The 16869-nt window shown below is 38.0% G+C and overlaps 1 protein-coding gene across 5 annotated transcripts in view; it reads right to left on the bottom strand.

Annotated features, from left to right (window-relative positions):
* PIP4K2A (phosphatidylinositol-5-phosphate 4-kinase type 2 alpha) overlaps positions 1-16869 on the bottom strand; it is a 119340-nt gene that overhangs the window by 28185 nt on the left and 74286 nt on the right. For 4 of the 5 annotated variants that reach the window (XM_074900153.1, XM_074900154.1, XM_074900152.1 and 1 more), the window contains exon 4: positions 5616-5768. The exons of the other annotated variant lie outside the window; for it this stretch is intronic. In XM_074900153.1, coding sequence (XP_074756254.1) covers positions 5616-5768 — 153 coding nt within the window. The remainder of the gene's footprint in view (positions 1-5615; positions 5769-16869) is intronic. 5 annotated transcript variants of the gene reach the window in all.

The following is a 16869-nucleotide window of genomic DNA, read 5'->3' as shown; positions in this document are numbered from 1 at the left end:
TTTATGTAGATTAAGAAACTTTTTGCACAGGACAATACATCCAAATGAAACATATAAACATAGCTTGAATATAAGCTGAAATGAAAAGTTTTCTTTTAGGAGGAAGCAAGATATACCCGTTCCTTAAACACAGAGTGAAATCCTGGCAACGCACTTATCACAGATGACTTTGATGAGCTCTCCAACAATGCCAAAGGGAACAGGGAGTTTAACTCAATTTTTCTGATCCATGATCTTGGTTCAGGAGCATGAGTTTAAAACAAAACTGTATTAGATTGGGAGGTATTTCAAATGAATATTTGATTTTGGTCTCAAATACTATTTAAGCATGACATGAACATGCTTAACTTACACAATCATCTGAGCCCATACAAGCAATAGCTTTTCTGATATTTGAAAATCTGACCCATTTAAGCATAACAATGGTTCTCTAGTGCATTAGATAAGTAAATGATGTTCAGCTGAAGTAACACCTGAAGAGTAGCAAGTAGAGTTCTACTAATAACTGATAGTATACCAATAATATAAGCAGCCCAAACCAACTGTAAATTACCATTAAAATGTGACTAAAAGCAGTATGTTACACTATGTATCAGAAAACATTACAGTAGTTAGAAACTGGTCAACATAGAAATTCACAGCATAAGAACCTAACATGTCATATGTATTTCTATTTACCATAACACTTTAGAAAACTAACTGGTTCACACTCTAGGCCATTTTGTCTTTAAATATAGATAGAAGGCTGGTGCATGCATGATGGACTTTATAATCTAGTCATAAATAACAATGTTTTGCAACTTTAGGCATGGAGAAAGACACTGTTCCCTCAGTTTGCTTAGAAGTGCTGGGCTTAGCATTTTGCTATTGGTTTGGTTTTTCTTTTTTTTTTTTTTTTTTTTTTTTAACTCTGCAAGAGAAAATAATGATTTCTAGTGTTCCTGCTCAGTACTAAAAGCGTCAGACTCATCTGATGAGTTGACAGAAAGTGTCAGTGTTTAGACTGAAGTGTTCACCATCTGTCTGAGGTTGTGGGCCTGACTGCCACTGAAAAAAACCCAAGGCATCATATCAGACAGGGTAAACGAATGAATACAACTCATAATTTTGGATAGTAACTATAATTTACAATTGTCAGGACTATTATTTATAATTCAACAGTTTTAATTTGGAATTGGTATACATACTTATATGCTGTTTCTATAGTAACTTCTCCTGACACTCCTTCAAGCCTGTTTCACTTCTGATTATTTGTACATTTCTAGCATGTAGCCTTAGGCTTGGAATTTATCTTCTCGATTTTACCCTTGACAATTTGTTTTATTTTAAATAGCGGTATAAATACTATAAATTGTGATGGACTTAACTTGGTTATTTTTGCAAACTGCCACAAAATGCAGCAACAGAACTCTACCCAGAAAGGAGAAACCTAGTAACTCAAACTAACATTTTTATTTTCACCCCTAACAAGTTACTAGTCATTCTGTTTCCTGAAAATAACCTGATTTCTCCAACATGTATGGTCATGTCCATTATAACTTTGGTTAATTAAAACCCAGGCAATCTAGACTTAGTATTTTTAGAGTTACAAATGTTTAGAGCCTATACACAGTTCCTGTTCCTTTTGTAAATACCAAAGTATAAGACTGTAATATAACCTCAGTTTCTCACAGCTCCAAAGAACAGATGGGCTACTGCACCTTCAGACAGATGGAGAGAGGAAGGATGGAAAGAACTGGATGCGTTTGTGGACTATACAGCTCCATGATCTCCAGTTACTGATAAAATAACCTTTATTTCTACTTACCAATGGCAATTTACAAGTCTTTTTCTAACCTTTTGGTGGTATCACAAAAAAATCACTGGTACTTGGGAGTTAGATTTTGGAGGCATTTTGGGGAAAACTGCCGATACGTTTCTCTGCTGACCACACTAACTCTCAGATGCCTCATCAGTACCTTTAGAATTCAAAAAGGTACAAGGAGAATGACAGCTATTTTGCAAGTGTCAGGGATGAAGACTATTTTGATGAATGAAGAACATATCCAGTCTCTCACACTTCTGACTTGACACAGTCCCCTCTCCAGTATTCTTCATTTAAAGATACCTATCCTCTTGTATTTATCGTTAAGCAGTTCAAGCAGTCTTGCAAAATGTTTGCTGAGGCTTGTTTGGTCCTAAACAAGGACAGAGGTAATTCTAAGATCTAGAATGATTCTATCCATTTGGAGCTGTTAGCCTTAATAAGGAAACAGGCAAGTAAATGTTATGGTTTAAATGACACTCATTCAGAATTTCAGCCTAGGGAAGAAACCCAGAATGAATTTGTAGAGGAGGGGAAAAAAAAAAAGCCTAAAAACAATCTGTCATAAATGGCATGAATTTCACTCAATCATGTCAAAAGTAACTGGAAGATAATTACTGCCGCCTTGGGCAGAAGGAGGCTTCAAGATACCAAGGACTTACAAGTTACTGCCCATAATGGATAGATGATCTAACTTCAGGACCTTTGAGGGTGCTTGACTTCTAACAAGGGAGAAACAGTCTTCTAAAGTTCACATGAATCACCTCCCTAATGTTAGAATCATCAAATTACAGAATTATTTGGGTTGGAAGGAACCTTAGAAATCCTACTGTTCCAACCCCCTGCCATGGGCAGGGACACCTTCCACTAGACCAGGTTGCTCAAAGCCCCGTCCAACCTGGCCTTGAACAATTCCAGGGAGGGGGCAGCTACAGCTTCTCTGGGTACCCATCCCAGTGCCTCACCAACCTCACAGTAAGGACTTTCTTCCTTTAAATCTACCCTCCTTCCGTTTAAAACCATTACCTCTTGTCCTATCACTACATGCACTTGTAAAAAGTCCTTTGCCATCTTTCCTGTTGGTCCCTTTTAGGTACTGTAAGGCCCCTATAAAGTCTCCCTGGACCCTTCTCTAGGCTGAACAAATGCAAGTCTCAGCCTGTCTTTATAGGAGGGGTGCTCCAGCCCCTCTGACCAACTTCATGGCCCTCCTCTGGAATTGCTCCAGTAGGTCCACATCCTTCTTGTGTTGGGGGGCCCAAAACTGGACACAGAACTCTATATGGGGTCTCACAGGAGCAGAGTAGAGGGGGAGAATCACCTCCCTCGAGATGCAGCTGAGGATACAGTTGACTTTCCAGGCTGCAAGCACACATTTCTGGGTCACAGGACTATCAGTGCAGTATCTGAAAAGTCTTGTACTACTGCAACTATGCCATCTCACAGAACCATAGAGTTACATCCAGACCAGTGAATTAGACAGGTCTTGGACTGACCTCTGACATCAGTTCTAGTTGGAATGGAGTAACTCACATCCAAATATATTAAGTTCTCTAAAACAGGATGCTTATATTCAAACTTCTAAGTAGGAATAGTAACTGGCCTGAGTTAATATCTTGAACCTTGCACAGAATTATTTGGGAGACAGATAACTGGCCCAAAGTAAAACCACAGTAGGGACCATTGATGAGCTCAAGTGCCAAGGGATGTTATCTGGCATTGCATTGTTTGCTAGTAGAAAGGTAGTCTAAGGCCAATCTATGTGGGATGATTTAAGAGAATTATTAAAACCTTTCCATCAGGACAATGGGTTCTCTAGACTTTGTCAAGCAGGCTAAGAAAAGCTTTACTTGTCTGAAAAATACACAGAGAAATGGGAGGACAAGCTACTGTACCTAATGATTCCAAGCATTCAATTTCCAGTAGCAAAATGCAGGACACCGTATCAGCCATCACCAGAGCTAGTGGGATGCAATTTAGATTTTCTTTAATTCAGATTATTCTGTTCAGTATATTTATTTAATTAAAAAGCCTAATTATTAAACTGCCTCTGTACTTGAGTCCTCTGCATTTACAACACTGTGAAAAGTGCTCTCAAGTTCTGAGGCAAAAAGAAATACAAGTCATATCTTTATGAAAATTTCGGAGACACCAGTGAGAGCTTTCTTATACAGATGTTTTTCCAGTATAAAATTAAGTTAGACACCTGGCACAGATAACTTTCAGGTCATTATTCCTTGTAATCTAGCCTACCGTGAACCCTGATGTTTGAAAGCATTAATGAAAAAGATTCCAAATTAAGTTCATTCGGTTAGCACTGTCTTCATTGACACTCTTGAAAGGAGATGACTGTTTTGAAAAGCGATATGACTTCGCAGCTGCATTAAGTCTTAAAATCTGGATCATTAATACTAGCTTCTAATGCCAAATATGAAATGGACTAAAACTTTAATTCTGCTGTACTGCTTCACAGATCAAACCCAAAATTGTAAGTTTGAAAACTCTAATAAAAAATAACCCCCAAATTACAATCAGATAATAGTTTTAAATTTCTCTTTGGTAAAATTGTAATTAAAAGATAGTCTTATGAACATTGTTGATAGTGACGGTATTTATCTACATTAAAACAAAGACATGGTGGTACTACATGTTATTTAACAGAAGAACAACATGCAGAGAGAGAAAAGAGTTCATACCTAACTCACTGAAGGCTTCCCAAGCTACTCCGGACTTGGAGAGCATTCAGAGATCTCCCTTCAACTCAGGAAGAGCAGAGAGGGAGACAGCCAAGCAGCACCACAAAGATGGCTGGCAATACCTTCAATCACAAGCACCCTGAAAGCATGCTTTTGCCCGCTTTCCACCTCAAAGATGGCTTTAAAACTGTTTTTACGAAAGTAATAGTATTTTAAAAAGCCCCAACAAAACACAAACATTGCAACACAAAAAAACACCTAAAACAACACAAAGCAGCCCCATCGCCAAATGTCCTGAAGTCTTTACCTGAAATTCCAACCTATGGAAGTGAGCATAAAGACAGAAAGATGGATAAAACCCCCCCTTCTATTTGGTTTCATATTTTAGCTGATTTTGAGGCTTTTCTGATTTCTGTAGCTTTAGAGCTTACTCAAACAGATCTAGCGCTAAGAAAATTAGCACTGATTTTAAGGCTTCTCATATTTACCAAGTTCTGCTCCACCCCATGCCATCCACACAAATTATACACTAGCAGAGCATGGCAGCTATGAAGGCTGATTTGAGGGATCTCCACTGTCCACTTTTGACTTTATTTTTGTTTATGGAAATTCACATTGGCAAAACCTGGGTTTTTTTCTTAGCAGGAATTGTACATTAATTATATCCCATTTTTCATTTCTCACACATCTTTAATTGTTTGAAATCTGTTGTTAGTGAAACACAGAACATTCAATGATCAGACCAGGAAGAAAGAGGACATCTGCACCATTCATATACACGTATAGAGACATTTCCAAGCTAGCCCAGAATAAAGGAGCTTCAAGCGTGAGAGTCTACTAGCTGAAAAAGCATCTTCCTAGTAAAGTGAAGGAGCTATGGCTGCCAAGTTAATATCTCTTTATCATGTAGATGTATCATTTTATTTAAAGCTAGCTTAGATATTTAGAAAAGTGCACCCTTGTGAGCTGCAGACATACTATAAATTGCTTTTGCAAAAGGGAGAAAAGTCCAAAGTGACTATTTCCATAATTATCCATTTAAACTTTTAACTCTCTAAAGGCTGGCATTATAATATTTAAGAAGAGATCCCACACCCAGATAATGAGTATATTACCTGATGGTATTTCTTCAGTATGTTGTGCATTTCTGCTACATCTTCACTTGTTATAGTTTTGATGATATATCTTTTGTCATAAGATGTATGAAACCGGGCACCACTGCGTGCTTGGGAATCATTTGCAAGGGGTGCACTTCTTGTCAATGAATTCTGTCAATTGATTTAAAACAAAAAAAGCATCAAGTCAGACAAAACCATGCAACTTTAATTAGAACAAATATAAACCACTTACATTTGCTTTTTAATTTTTTTCAATACATTTGTACCAAGCTGAATTTTGCAAAGCATGTAGTCACAGATCACGTTATCTTGACAAATCACCTCAAAAATATTCCAAGAAGAACAGAATGTCTGAGGGAAGATATTGCCCATCAGTCGTTCAAAAGTCATTCTCAACACTGAATGAGAATTTATTGCACTTTGTTACATATACATTATCAGCTTTTGGGAAGAAAGCATGCAGTAATTAAAAATCCAAAAGGAACATTGTATTATACCACAATAGCTGGAGATGACTCTCTTTAATGAAGTAACAAGTGATAGGACAAGAGGGAATGGCCTCAAGTTGCACCAGGGAAGGTTTAGACTGGACATTAGGAAGCATTTCTTTCCAGAAGGGGTTGTTAGGCGTTGGAATGGGCTGCCCAGGGAGGTGGTGGAGTCCCCATCCTGGGAGGTGTTTAACGAGTTGCATTGACACAGCGCTGAAGGATCTGGTGTAGTTGGGAACTGTCAGTGAGAGGTTAATGGTTGGACTGGATGATCTTCAAGGTCTTTTCCAGCCTAGACAATTCTGTGATTCTGTGACAGCCATAAATAGAGGATCCATCCGTAGTAACAGTATCACTTTAAAACTGAACAGGATTGTCCTTAAGCCAGTGTGACCTGGTACATAAACAAGATCACAGCTAGATTTTAGTTCTAGTACCAGAGCTATACCAATGACTTCCTATCTACTGTTAGCAAGTAATAATATTGTACAGTACCTCCTTTTGTAAAATAGACCTACCTTCCTAGAGACTCAAAAAGAGAAGATTGCTTAATGACAGTACAGTAGTTGGAAGAAAAATTGCTAGAGATCAGTGACCGTTTTTAGACTGAAGCTTGAGAGTACTTGTGCTTCAACAGCAGCAAAAGAGACCTTCTGCTTTTTTCGAAAATAAATACTCAGATTAGATTTATTTATACTTAAAACCAGTAAAAATAGACAAAATATAATAATTTTCTTTTGGCTGGAAACATCTTTTTTTCACCAGTAAGAGTTTATGCCAATTGTTACATACTCGAATGACACCATTATTTGTTTCTTTAAAATAATTAGTAACAGCAGCAGCATAGCTATGAGAAAACACAGCGATGTTTACACCGCATGTGTAAGAACTTCCATAAAGATGGACCATACTCTGAAAAGGTTAAACAAGTTAATTACAGACTGCTGGAATACTTCTGTTTATGGAATAAACTTGCAGTACCCATTTCGTATATCCCTACTGGTAGCAGAAAACCCCAGCTCCTACTATCCTTCCTCATCATACCATATTGCATAAGCAGCTGTTGCTAAATTGAAATAAAATTCCCCTGCTTCCACACTCACACAGTGTAATGTTCTCCCTGCTAGAAGAAAAGCCATTTTCACAGAAAGTTTTAATAAAATTTTGCATATAAATGTAAATGTTGCAGATTCTTGTAAGTTCAGCTCCAGCAGTTACAGAATAGAACATGGTTGTGTGGTTTGATAAGGCACTGTAAACTTAAGTCACAAAATGCATTTACACTGGAAGAACAACAATGCTTTCAGAAAGTAATTACAAATAAGACTCAGTCTACAACAACCAGGTACCAAACCCACAAAATTTTATTTTTATAGGAGCTATGTCTTATTTGGAAGTTTTACCATTGATAAAACTGTTCACGAGCTCTATGGATTTCAGCAGACATGCAGATTCAACCTCAGTGACAAAAGGTCAGTAATTATCATAAAAGTAACAACTTCAGCCAAGAGATGAGGGCAACTATAGTCCCAATTTAAGAAGACCCTTGAACACATACAATTATGTCTTCATATTCTGGAGACCCATTGGCTTCAACAGGACTTCAGCACAATTAAATCTTATCCCAAATGTGGGATGCTTTCTGAAATCAGTTTAATATGAAATAAAAACATTTTCCCACAAGGCTACTTTGTTCAACTGAAATACTCAGGAGTAGTAGGAATAACAGTAAATCACCTAAAAACACACAGCTCTACAAGGTCTCATTAGAATGAAAACCTGAATTATGACATGTAGGAGAAATAACTCTTTGCACACATCTCCCTGTGTATTTCTAGGCTTGTGCAATGAACTAGTATCATTACTAATGTCTGTGATAAAAAGTGATGTCTTTCTCCATTATCCTCTCTATTCATTAAAGCAAAAAAGGATGTGGGTACTTCCCTAATGTTTATAACTAAAGAATTTTTCTAGACTGATCAAAACAGAGCTTTAGACACAACCACTGCATACTCAGTTAATTCTCTGTACTGGTTTTTGGACAGACAATTTTAACAGATAGAAGTCCTGATACATCACCACTTCACACAGTACTAATGATACTAGAGAAGGAAATTTAAGTACTACTGCAGTTTTCTTTACCTGTTTTCAGATGTTTCCTATTAAAATTCATGTCCTACCACTCCATCACTGAAGTGTTTTATGTACTGATGAAGTCAATTCAAAAGAACAGTTATCAGAAATGGATCAAATTTTCTTAATGTTAGACTTGCTACCTGCACTCCATTAATTTTTAAATTGAATCATTAACAGAGTTAGCTGTAGAAACCATCCTCTGTAGAAACCCTCTCTGTTCTGGAGTCAGGACTTGGTTTTATTTCCAGGGCATATGTTTAATAGTTTAAGATGAAGAAATGATAATAGAAGTTTTTAAAAAAATGTGCAAATTCATTTACCTTCATTACAAACTAGAAAATATGATGTAACATAATAATTATTTTTAATTTTGAGAAAAGCTAAAGCATGGGTAATCATTAGTATATGTAGCAAATTAAACTACTGCTAAGTTATTAGGCTATAATTCAGTCAGCAGAAATAAAGGCTACTGGGTAATTAGTTGTTATTGTTCCCAGCAGAAAAAGGCACATTGTTCTGAGGTTAACTATTGCATAAAGCAGTAACTACAGCTTTCTGAATCTATTTTTCCCAGAGAAACCCTCATCTTCAGAGTGTAAGTTATGTAGTATAAACCTTGAAACCAATTAACGTGGGGGGAGACTTAAGTTGTTTTACTATAAAAAGCTGCAAAAAAGTGTACTTGCTAGTTTGCCACTGAACCTCTGAAGGAGGAGGGAAAGATAGAAGATGGGAAGGAGGACCTGGACTAGAATTATTCTCCCAAATTTCAAATACCCTTAAAGGATGTTTTACAATTCTTCACCAAAAGACTTGTCAGATTTGAGTGAAATGCAGACCTGAGAGTACTCAGTATGAATGAAACATCTTGCTAGCAATGTTTTGCCTGAGATATGACACATGGGAGATGATGCTTCTCTGGACTTCTCAGCTGCTGAAACTTGGTTACTAATTCTGTGGCCAGGAAGGGACAAAAATAACCACTTCTGACTTCAAACCTTCCAAATGCTATTCCTATAACCATTTGCTCTTTTAAATTATAATGTCTTATTTTGTCTTCATAAGCACTGTTTGCACAGGAGAACCCTTCTACATGGTAGGCCTTAAAATAAAGTTCTTCCTGCTTTCCAGGAACCTGCTGTCATCTCATTGTTAACCAGAAATATCTAGTATATAGGTATATTTATGTAGCAGCACATCAAAACAAACATAAATTTTTTTTTTTTCCTCCCCCCATGATGGAATAAGATGTAGAGGGAAACATAGTGACAAAGGATGAGGAAAAGACTGAGGTACTTAATGCCTACTTTTCCTCAGTCTTTAATAGTAAGGCCAATTGTTCTCTGGGTAGCCAGTCCCCCGAGCTGAAAGCCAGGGACGGGGAGCAGAATGAAGCCCCCATAATCCAAGGGGAAATGGTTAATGACCTGATGTACGCAAGTCTATGGGGCCAGATGGGATCCGCCCCGGGGTACTGATGATGCTGCTGGAAGTGCCCACCAAGCCACTTCCCATGATTTATCAGCTGTCCTGGCTAACCGGGGAGGTCCCAGATGACTGGGAGTTAGCAAATGTGATGTCCATCTACAAGAAGAGCTGGAAGGAGGATTCAGGGAACTACAGGCCTGTCAGTCTGACCTTGGTGCTGGGGAAGGTTGTGGAGCAGATCATCCTGAATGCCATCACACAGCACATTATGGGACAACCAGGTGATCAGGCCCATCCAGTATGGGTTTATGAAAAGCAGGTCCTCCCTGACTAGCCTGATCTCCTATGGCAAGGTGACCTGCTTAGTGGATGAGGGAAAGGCTGTGGATATTGTCTACCTGGACTTTAGTAAAACCCTTGACACCGTTTCCCACAGCATTCTCCTGGAGAAACTGGCTGTTCATGGCTTAGATGGGTGTATTCTTCGCTGGATAAAAAACTGGTTGGATGGCCAGGCCCAGAGAGTTGTGGTGAATGGAGCTGGTCACAAGTGATAATCCCCAGGGGTCAGTATTGGGGCCAGTTCTGCTTAATATCTTTATCAATGATGTGGATGAGGGGATTGAGGGCACCCTCAGGATCTGGACAGGCTGCATTGATGGGTCGAGGCCAACAGTATGAGATTCAACAAGGCTGAGTGCTGGGTCCCGCACTTGGGTCACAACAACCCCATGCAGTGCTACAGGCTTGGGGAGGAGTGGCTGGAAAGCTGCCTGGCAGAAGAGGACCTGGGGGTGTTGGTTGACAGTCGACCGAACAGGAGCCAGCAGTGTGCCCAGGTGTCCGGGAAGGCCAATGGCATCCTGGCTTGTGTCAGGGACAGGTTGGTGACCATCCTCCCACCCTGTACTCAGCACTGGTGAGGCTGCACCTCAAATACTGTGCTCAGTTTTGGGCCTCCCACTAAACGATAAACGTTGAGGTGCTGGAGCATGTCTGAAGAGGAGCAACAAAGCTGGTAAAGGGTCTAGAGAATAAGTCTTATGAGGAGCGGCTGAGGGACCTGGGGTTGTTTAGCCTGGAGAAAAGGAAGCTCGGGGGGGAACTTATTGCTCTCAACAACTACCTGAAAGGAGGTTGTAGCAAGGTGGGTGTCAGTCTCTTTTCCCAAGTAACAAGCTAAAGGACAAGAGGAAATGGCCTCAAGTTGTGCCAGGGAAGCTTTAGATTGGGTATTAGGAAGAATTTCTTCACTGAGAGTGTTGTCAAGCATTGGAACAGGCTGCCCAGGGAAGTGGTTGAGTCACTATGCCTGGAGGTATTTAAAGGATGTGTAGATGTTGTGTCTGGGGACATGGTTTAGTGGTGGACTTGGCGGTGTCAGGTTTATGGTTGGACTCTATGATCTTAAGGGTTTTTTCCAACCTAAATGATTCTATGATATTTGATGCATTTAAAAAATATGGACAGCATAAGGAATAAGAAATTATGTGTTAAAAAGAAGTAACAGCTGTTACACTAAGAGAATGAATCGACTAGTACTCCTTTTATCATGCTTCTTTCATTAGAATTCAGGCTAGACAGAAAAAATAACTAGCGAGATTTGAATAGAAATGAATAAGTTTAGTCTTATTTTACTTTAAATCAACTGGAAGAAACCTTGTAAAGTCACTGACTTTACTGATTCTTGTTTTTTCCAGTAATAGCTTTTTACTAATGGAAATTAATTCTGCCTGATTGCTAACTATAATGACAAGTTAATTTGCAAATACGACTATCATACCAAAAATGTTGCTAACAAGAGAATAAAATACATCTGTAGATAATTATTTAGCACACACTTTACTGTTTCTTAATGCTTTAATGTGTTAGAAATGGTGATGCATTTATTTTTTAGTAGATGGCTATTTTATTATTAGTTTTCTATATCAAGCTTAATTAAGAATGCATACAGCTATCATTTTACCACGTGGGTATTAATTTGTTAGAATAAACCAACCAACTTTATGCTAAGCAGCACCTTTCCATACATGCACAGGTAACCCAAATGCCCTCTCTATAATACTTTGACTCTAGTTATAAATCAGAGTTTAAGATCAGATATTTATACATTAAACATGTTTAAGACAAAAAGAGCCTCTAATTATAACAGCCTCTGACACTTTACTTTTACTAACTCTCCACTCCTGTGGTAACACTCTTAATATGTTCTCTTCAGATAGAGCATGTAGTTTCTCCTAACTCTGAAAGAAAGTGGAACATGGAGGACATTGTTAATATTACTATTTACTGTGTTTCCTTTTGATACTTGCATAAGTTTATTAAATACATATGGTTTAAAAAACTGAAAAAATCTAATTAGATATCATGCTGATTACTATAATTGCATTACCACTTTCTTGTGCTGATAAATGCATAGCTGAGTTTTGTCTGAGGACAATTTTATTTGTAATGGTTAGTTCTCGCTTCTGTGAACAAAGAAGTTCAAATTCCTTCTAAAGTAAAGCTTCCAGGTATCATGCAAAATACCTTACCTCAACTATACTAGTTTTATTTATTTGTACTTATAAATCAGTCTTCAATAAAATACATATACTGTTGCCTGACAACAACAATGTAAGTAAAGAGAAAAAGTAAAGCAAAAATTTAAGTAAAGAGATGACAAGAATTGGCCTGCACCAGTAAGCCATCATTAGCAAGTACAATCAAGGAACAGCTTCACTGAAAGGACCAAACTAGAAGAATTTAGGTGCTTCAAAGAGGAAACACTATGGCTATTTAAAACGATTAAGATTCTCCCCTTTTGATGTAGGTGAAGCTAACTTACCTGTTTGACCCTGAATGTTAAGTAGAAATCAAAGCATTCTGCACCCCATTCAACCCTGCCAAATACTAACAAATTAATAGTACATATATTAAAAGAGAAGAGATTCCTTATTGGAAAATGTTTCTCATGTAAGTTAAGACACAAAATGGCCACGAAGGTCCAGCACTTAAGCCATTTTGAAGCACAACTATTAGTAAACCTGTAACTGGTAAGAAATCTCAGACAAAAATATCATAACACCACACGTGACATCCAATATGCACTTTACACCACAAAGACTGTGGAAAGTTTGTGGGGTTTTCTTTAAACATTAGACTTTAGACACATATAAACAAGTAAAAAAGTTTAACTTATTCTGGAGTTATCTAAACTGAGTTTTTAAGTCAATCATCTTTATCAATGCAGATAATAAGAAAGTTATGTAGTAGTGCTCATCAGACTGAAAATATGCATTTATTTGGATCATACTGCTCTGTAGTTCAGAATGTTATTGGACACACTGTATAGACTTGTCTCTTTCCGTCAAATGCAGTTTTGTGAGACAGTATATGGTAAAACACTCATGTGATCCAGACGTCTTGCCAGAACACACAGAGAAATTCTGGTGATGATATGACCAAAAAGTGAGTAAAGTAAGTTGTACTATAGACATCTGTGCACAAATGCCTTGGAAGAAGAGCTGATTGAACTCGCCTAAAGAGCACAGCACAGGGCTTTTCCTCTGCTTCCTTGTTCAGCACTAAACTCAAATAAGGGAGACCCATCACCGTCCCCAGCAACAATACCTTCTTCTTAGGCAAGACGTCTATAATGGACTGGGAAGGAAACAGAGCATGAAACCCAAGCACCTCCCTTTTCCAAAAGGAAAATATAAGTGGGCCTGGCAAGGGGGTGGGGTGTCAGGGGGAAAAGGAGAGACACAGATAGATAGATCATGGCAAATACCATACTGAATTCCCACTGGCTCTGATTCTTAATTAGGGGAAGACTAAGTGGAATATGAACAGATGGGAAATGAGCCACTCCTCACTTAACACAGATCTATGAGCCACAAAACAGAGTAAGAATATCCTTCAGATATAGACAAAAACCATCTGACTCCTACCCTCCAAAAGAGACAGGTTAGATGATGTAACAACCCTTTTATCAGCACTTACTGCTACTACATAGCACTTGACATATTTTGTCAGGAACCAATGGAGCATGTATCTAGCTGTACAACATTAGAGCATGAGTCATATTGGTTAATAAAAAGCACCTGCCTACACTACAGTGTTAGTGAGTACAAAACTAAAAGAAAAGAGGGTCACACTGCCCTGTCCCCTTCAGATTTTCCCAGCCTTCTCCAACTCTGCCACAGTGTGCCTTGGTCCTCTGGCACAATTAAAACATCTGTCAGCCACACATACCCTGTTCTACTTAACAGCTTCACTTAGCAACTCACTGCAAGTCTCCTGCTCTGAGTGTGCATGTTCTGCCAATTCCCCATTCACTTCTCATTTGTGAAGTTTTAATCTTGTGCCTGCTGATATTTTGGTCTCAGGAGAAAGAAAAGGTTTTGTACATTTAAAGTGTGAATACTTTTATGAGGTCATTTAAAGACTACACTAAATTGCTTGCGTAATTACTTATACAACTGAAGATGCATTTAACATGCCTGGCTCGGAGACACCTCTACTAGATACATTTCTCTTTCACTTACCTCCCCCTCTCTCCCAAATAGTTTCCCTCTGAGAAATCACTGGCTGGAAGTCTCACTGCCCTTACATAAATGAATATAAAAAACCATCACCTATACTGCACTGTGTAAGCAGGCAACCAGAAATACTCATCTGGTCTTTGGTGCTGAGAGGTTCCAAATCACAAAGAATTTGTCCCATGCTACAGAATTAATTTCTGATAAAATAAAGCTACACTACTTATTAGTATTTAATTTTCCAAAGAGTTCTTGACACAAAGTTAATCAGCACACCTAAATTACATGTAATTTTATCCAAGAACAGCATATTCTTTAGCAAATTAACTGAAAGATTATTTAGTTTTACTATAGACCCACTCTATTCCCTCAGCATCTCTTTCCCAAACTATCAATCTGCACAGTTTTATACTAGGGTAAGGAAATTTTTCCACAGGTGCTCTTAGGACTTGATCCACAATTCTTTGAAGTTCACAAGAGCTTTTCTGAAGCCTTCAACAGAATTTAATTTACTAGAATCCAACACAACTGCCACCAGGAGTCAGTTCATTTCATCCAACAATTCCTAAACTGAACTCCAATCTCTGCTTTTGGTCAAGATACAACTTTCAGAAAGGCAGTTGTGATTTTTCCAACTTCAAAAGACCAAGATTTACCACTGTAGTTTTTCTAGTATTTAATAATTTATGTTGATGAAAAGGTGAGTCTAACTTTGAATTAAAATTATTTCCTTTCCTGGTCATTCCTATTTATTCTTTCCTAAAGTATCTAGTATTATTTTCCTGCAAGGATACTCAAATACTACTAACTTCTCAATTCTAATTTCTGCAAGTACAGCAGGTCAAACTGTCAACTCTCACCACAAGGTATCCTCTATGTCCTTAAATTCTTTTGACATAGTTTTTCTGTATTTTTTCCATATCTGAATTTTCAACCTATTTTTTAAGATGACTAGCACCAAAACTATATATAGTACTAGCTTCAGGCATATAATAAACAGATGTTTAAAAAACAGTAGAGCGCTATCTGATCTTACTATACCTTCCAATCTATCCACTCAAGTGTGCAGTTACTCCTTCTACTCAGCTCACAGCAGTGCCAAATTCTTGTTCTCTTCAACCTCTTGTTCCTTCTCAGAGCTACTGCCTCTCTGAACACAGCCTTCACCTCTGTAATTCTGCACTCCTTTTATATGATGAATATAACTATTCATCTGACCATACTAAAAGGCATCTAATTTGGACAGGCTAAGAATGCGAGGTGATTAGAGTGGTTTTTGTACAAACCCCTTATCTTTACCCCACTTTGCCATTTGCATGAATTTTGCATGTTCTTTTAAGTTTTCACTAAGTGAAATGTCAATCGCTCATTGACAATTAAATTTTGCTTGTTGTATTTTAATCACCTATTTACATTATTTTAATATTTTTATTACAGAGCCTCACAATAATTGACATTTTAAAAATCAAAGTCACAAAATATCAAACCAAATACTTTTCAAGAGGCATCCTCAAGAGTCCTTAGAAGCCAGCTAAAACACCACCTAATGCTTTATCCTTTGGAAGTCTATTTTTACCTTGTACATTAGTCAATAAAAACAGCAGCCTATTGTAATTAAGTAACAGTAATGATATTATCAATAATGCTAGCTATACCAACATCAGATATCAAAAAAAGTGAACTGATTTCCAGACAGACTTTGGTTGTTTCTAAGAGCAACAAGTTAAGCTGTTTGGAGCTATTTTTTCCAACTGAAACAATTTTTGTGAGGAAAACACATGGAGCAAAGCCACTAAAGTACAGGAAAAGCTTGTTCCCACTGCTCCCTCCATAATTGCAAGCTATATTTATAACTGGCAAAGTATTGCCTTCCTCTTCAAAGACAAACTGCTGGTGAGGCTCTTCCTTCTCTGCCCACTTTGCTTAAAATGTTCACAGTACGGATATTTATCTCCACAGTGGGACACCAAGGATTAGCCACAGCCTCCAAGAGGGTGGAGAGATTTAAAGGTCAATTCAATTAGCTCATTCTAATCTCTTACACATCTAATGTAAATGTCATTGTTTTTTAACTGCTACTTCAGCAGACAAGATTATATTTCAGAAACTTTGAACACGTGAACTATGTGTTGGATGTAATACAAATACTTAATGTAACATCTAAAAAGGGAGGCTAATAAAAATTGTCATCGAGTCAGAGCTTTGCCTAAAAAGAGAAAAAGGACAACAGGAAAATTCTGGTGATAAAGCATGGAGAACTTTAGAAGAACAGTGGTCTTTCAAACGGACTGGCTTAACAGCTTCTCATTGATTTAAATCTTTACCATTTTGTGATGTCTGGACAAAAGCAAACAACTGTTTCTTGTACTGTGATCTCATCCAAAAGTCGTGGAACGCTAAAATGAGCTTCACAAGCCTAACGTACCCTAAAGACAAATCAGATCACATCCCAGGCTATTTAAGAGTGCCTCTGGGCAAGCTTTGCATGAACAAACAGGCAAAAACAAGTGCACAGATGATGCTCTGTGATGACTGAAATCATAGGTCAGTGGAAAAGCCTGGCAGTGGTTCATTGCTGTTAGAGAATTACGTACAACATGGTCTGGCTGTTCTATGACAGCAGTTACAGGGATGCTACCTGGCTCGTGCACAGCTTTTCATAAGACAAGCCTG

The sequence above is a fragment of the Athene noctua genome, chromosome 2 (genome assembly GCF_965140245.1).
Source record: "Athene noctua chromosome 2, bAthNoc1.hap1.1, whole genome shotgun sequence".
Classification (NCBI taxonomy): Eukaryota; Metazoa; Chordata; class Aves; order Strigiformes; family Strigidae; genus Athene; species Athene noctua.
This window is presented reverse-complemented; position numbering and strand designations above follow the sequence as displayed.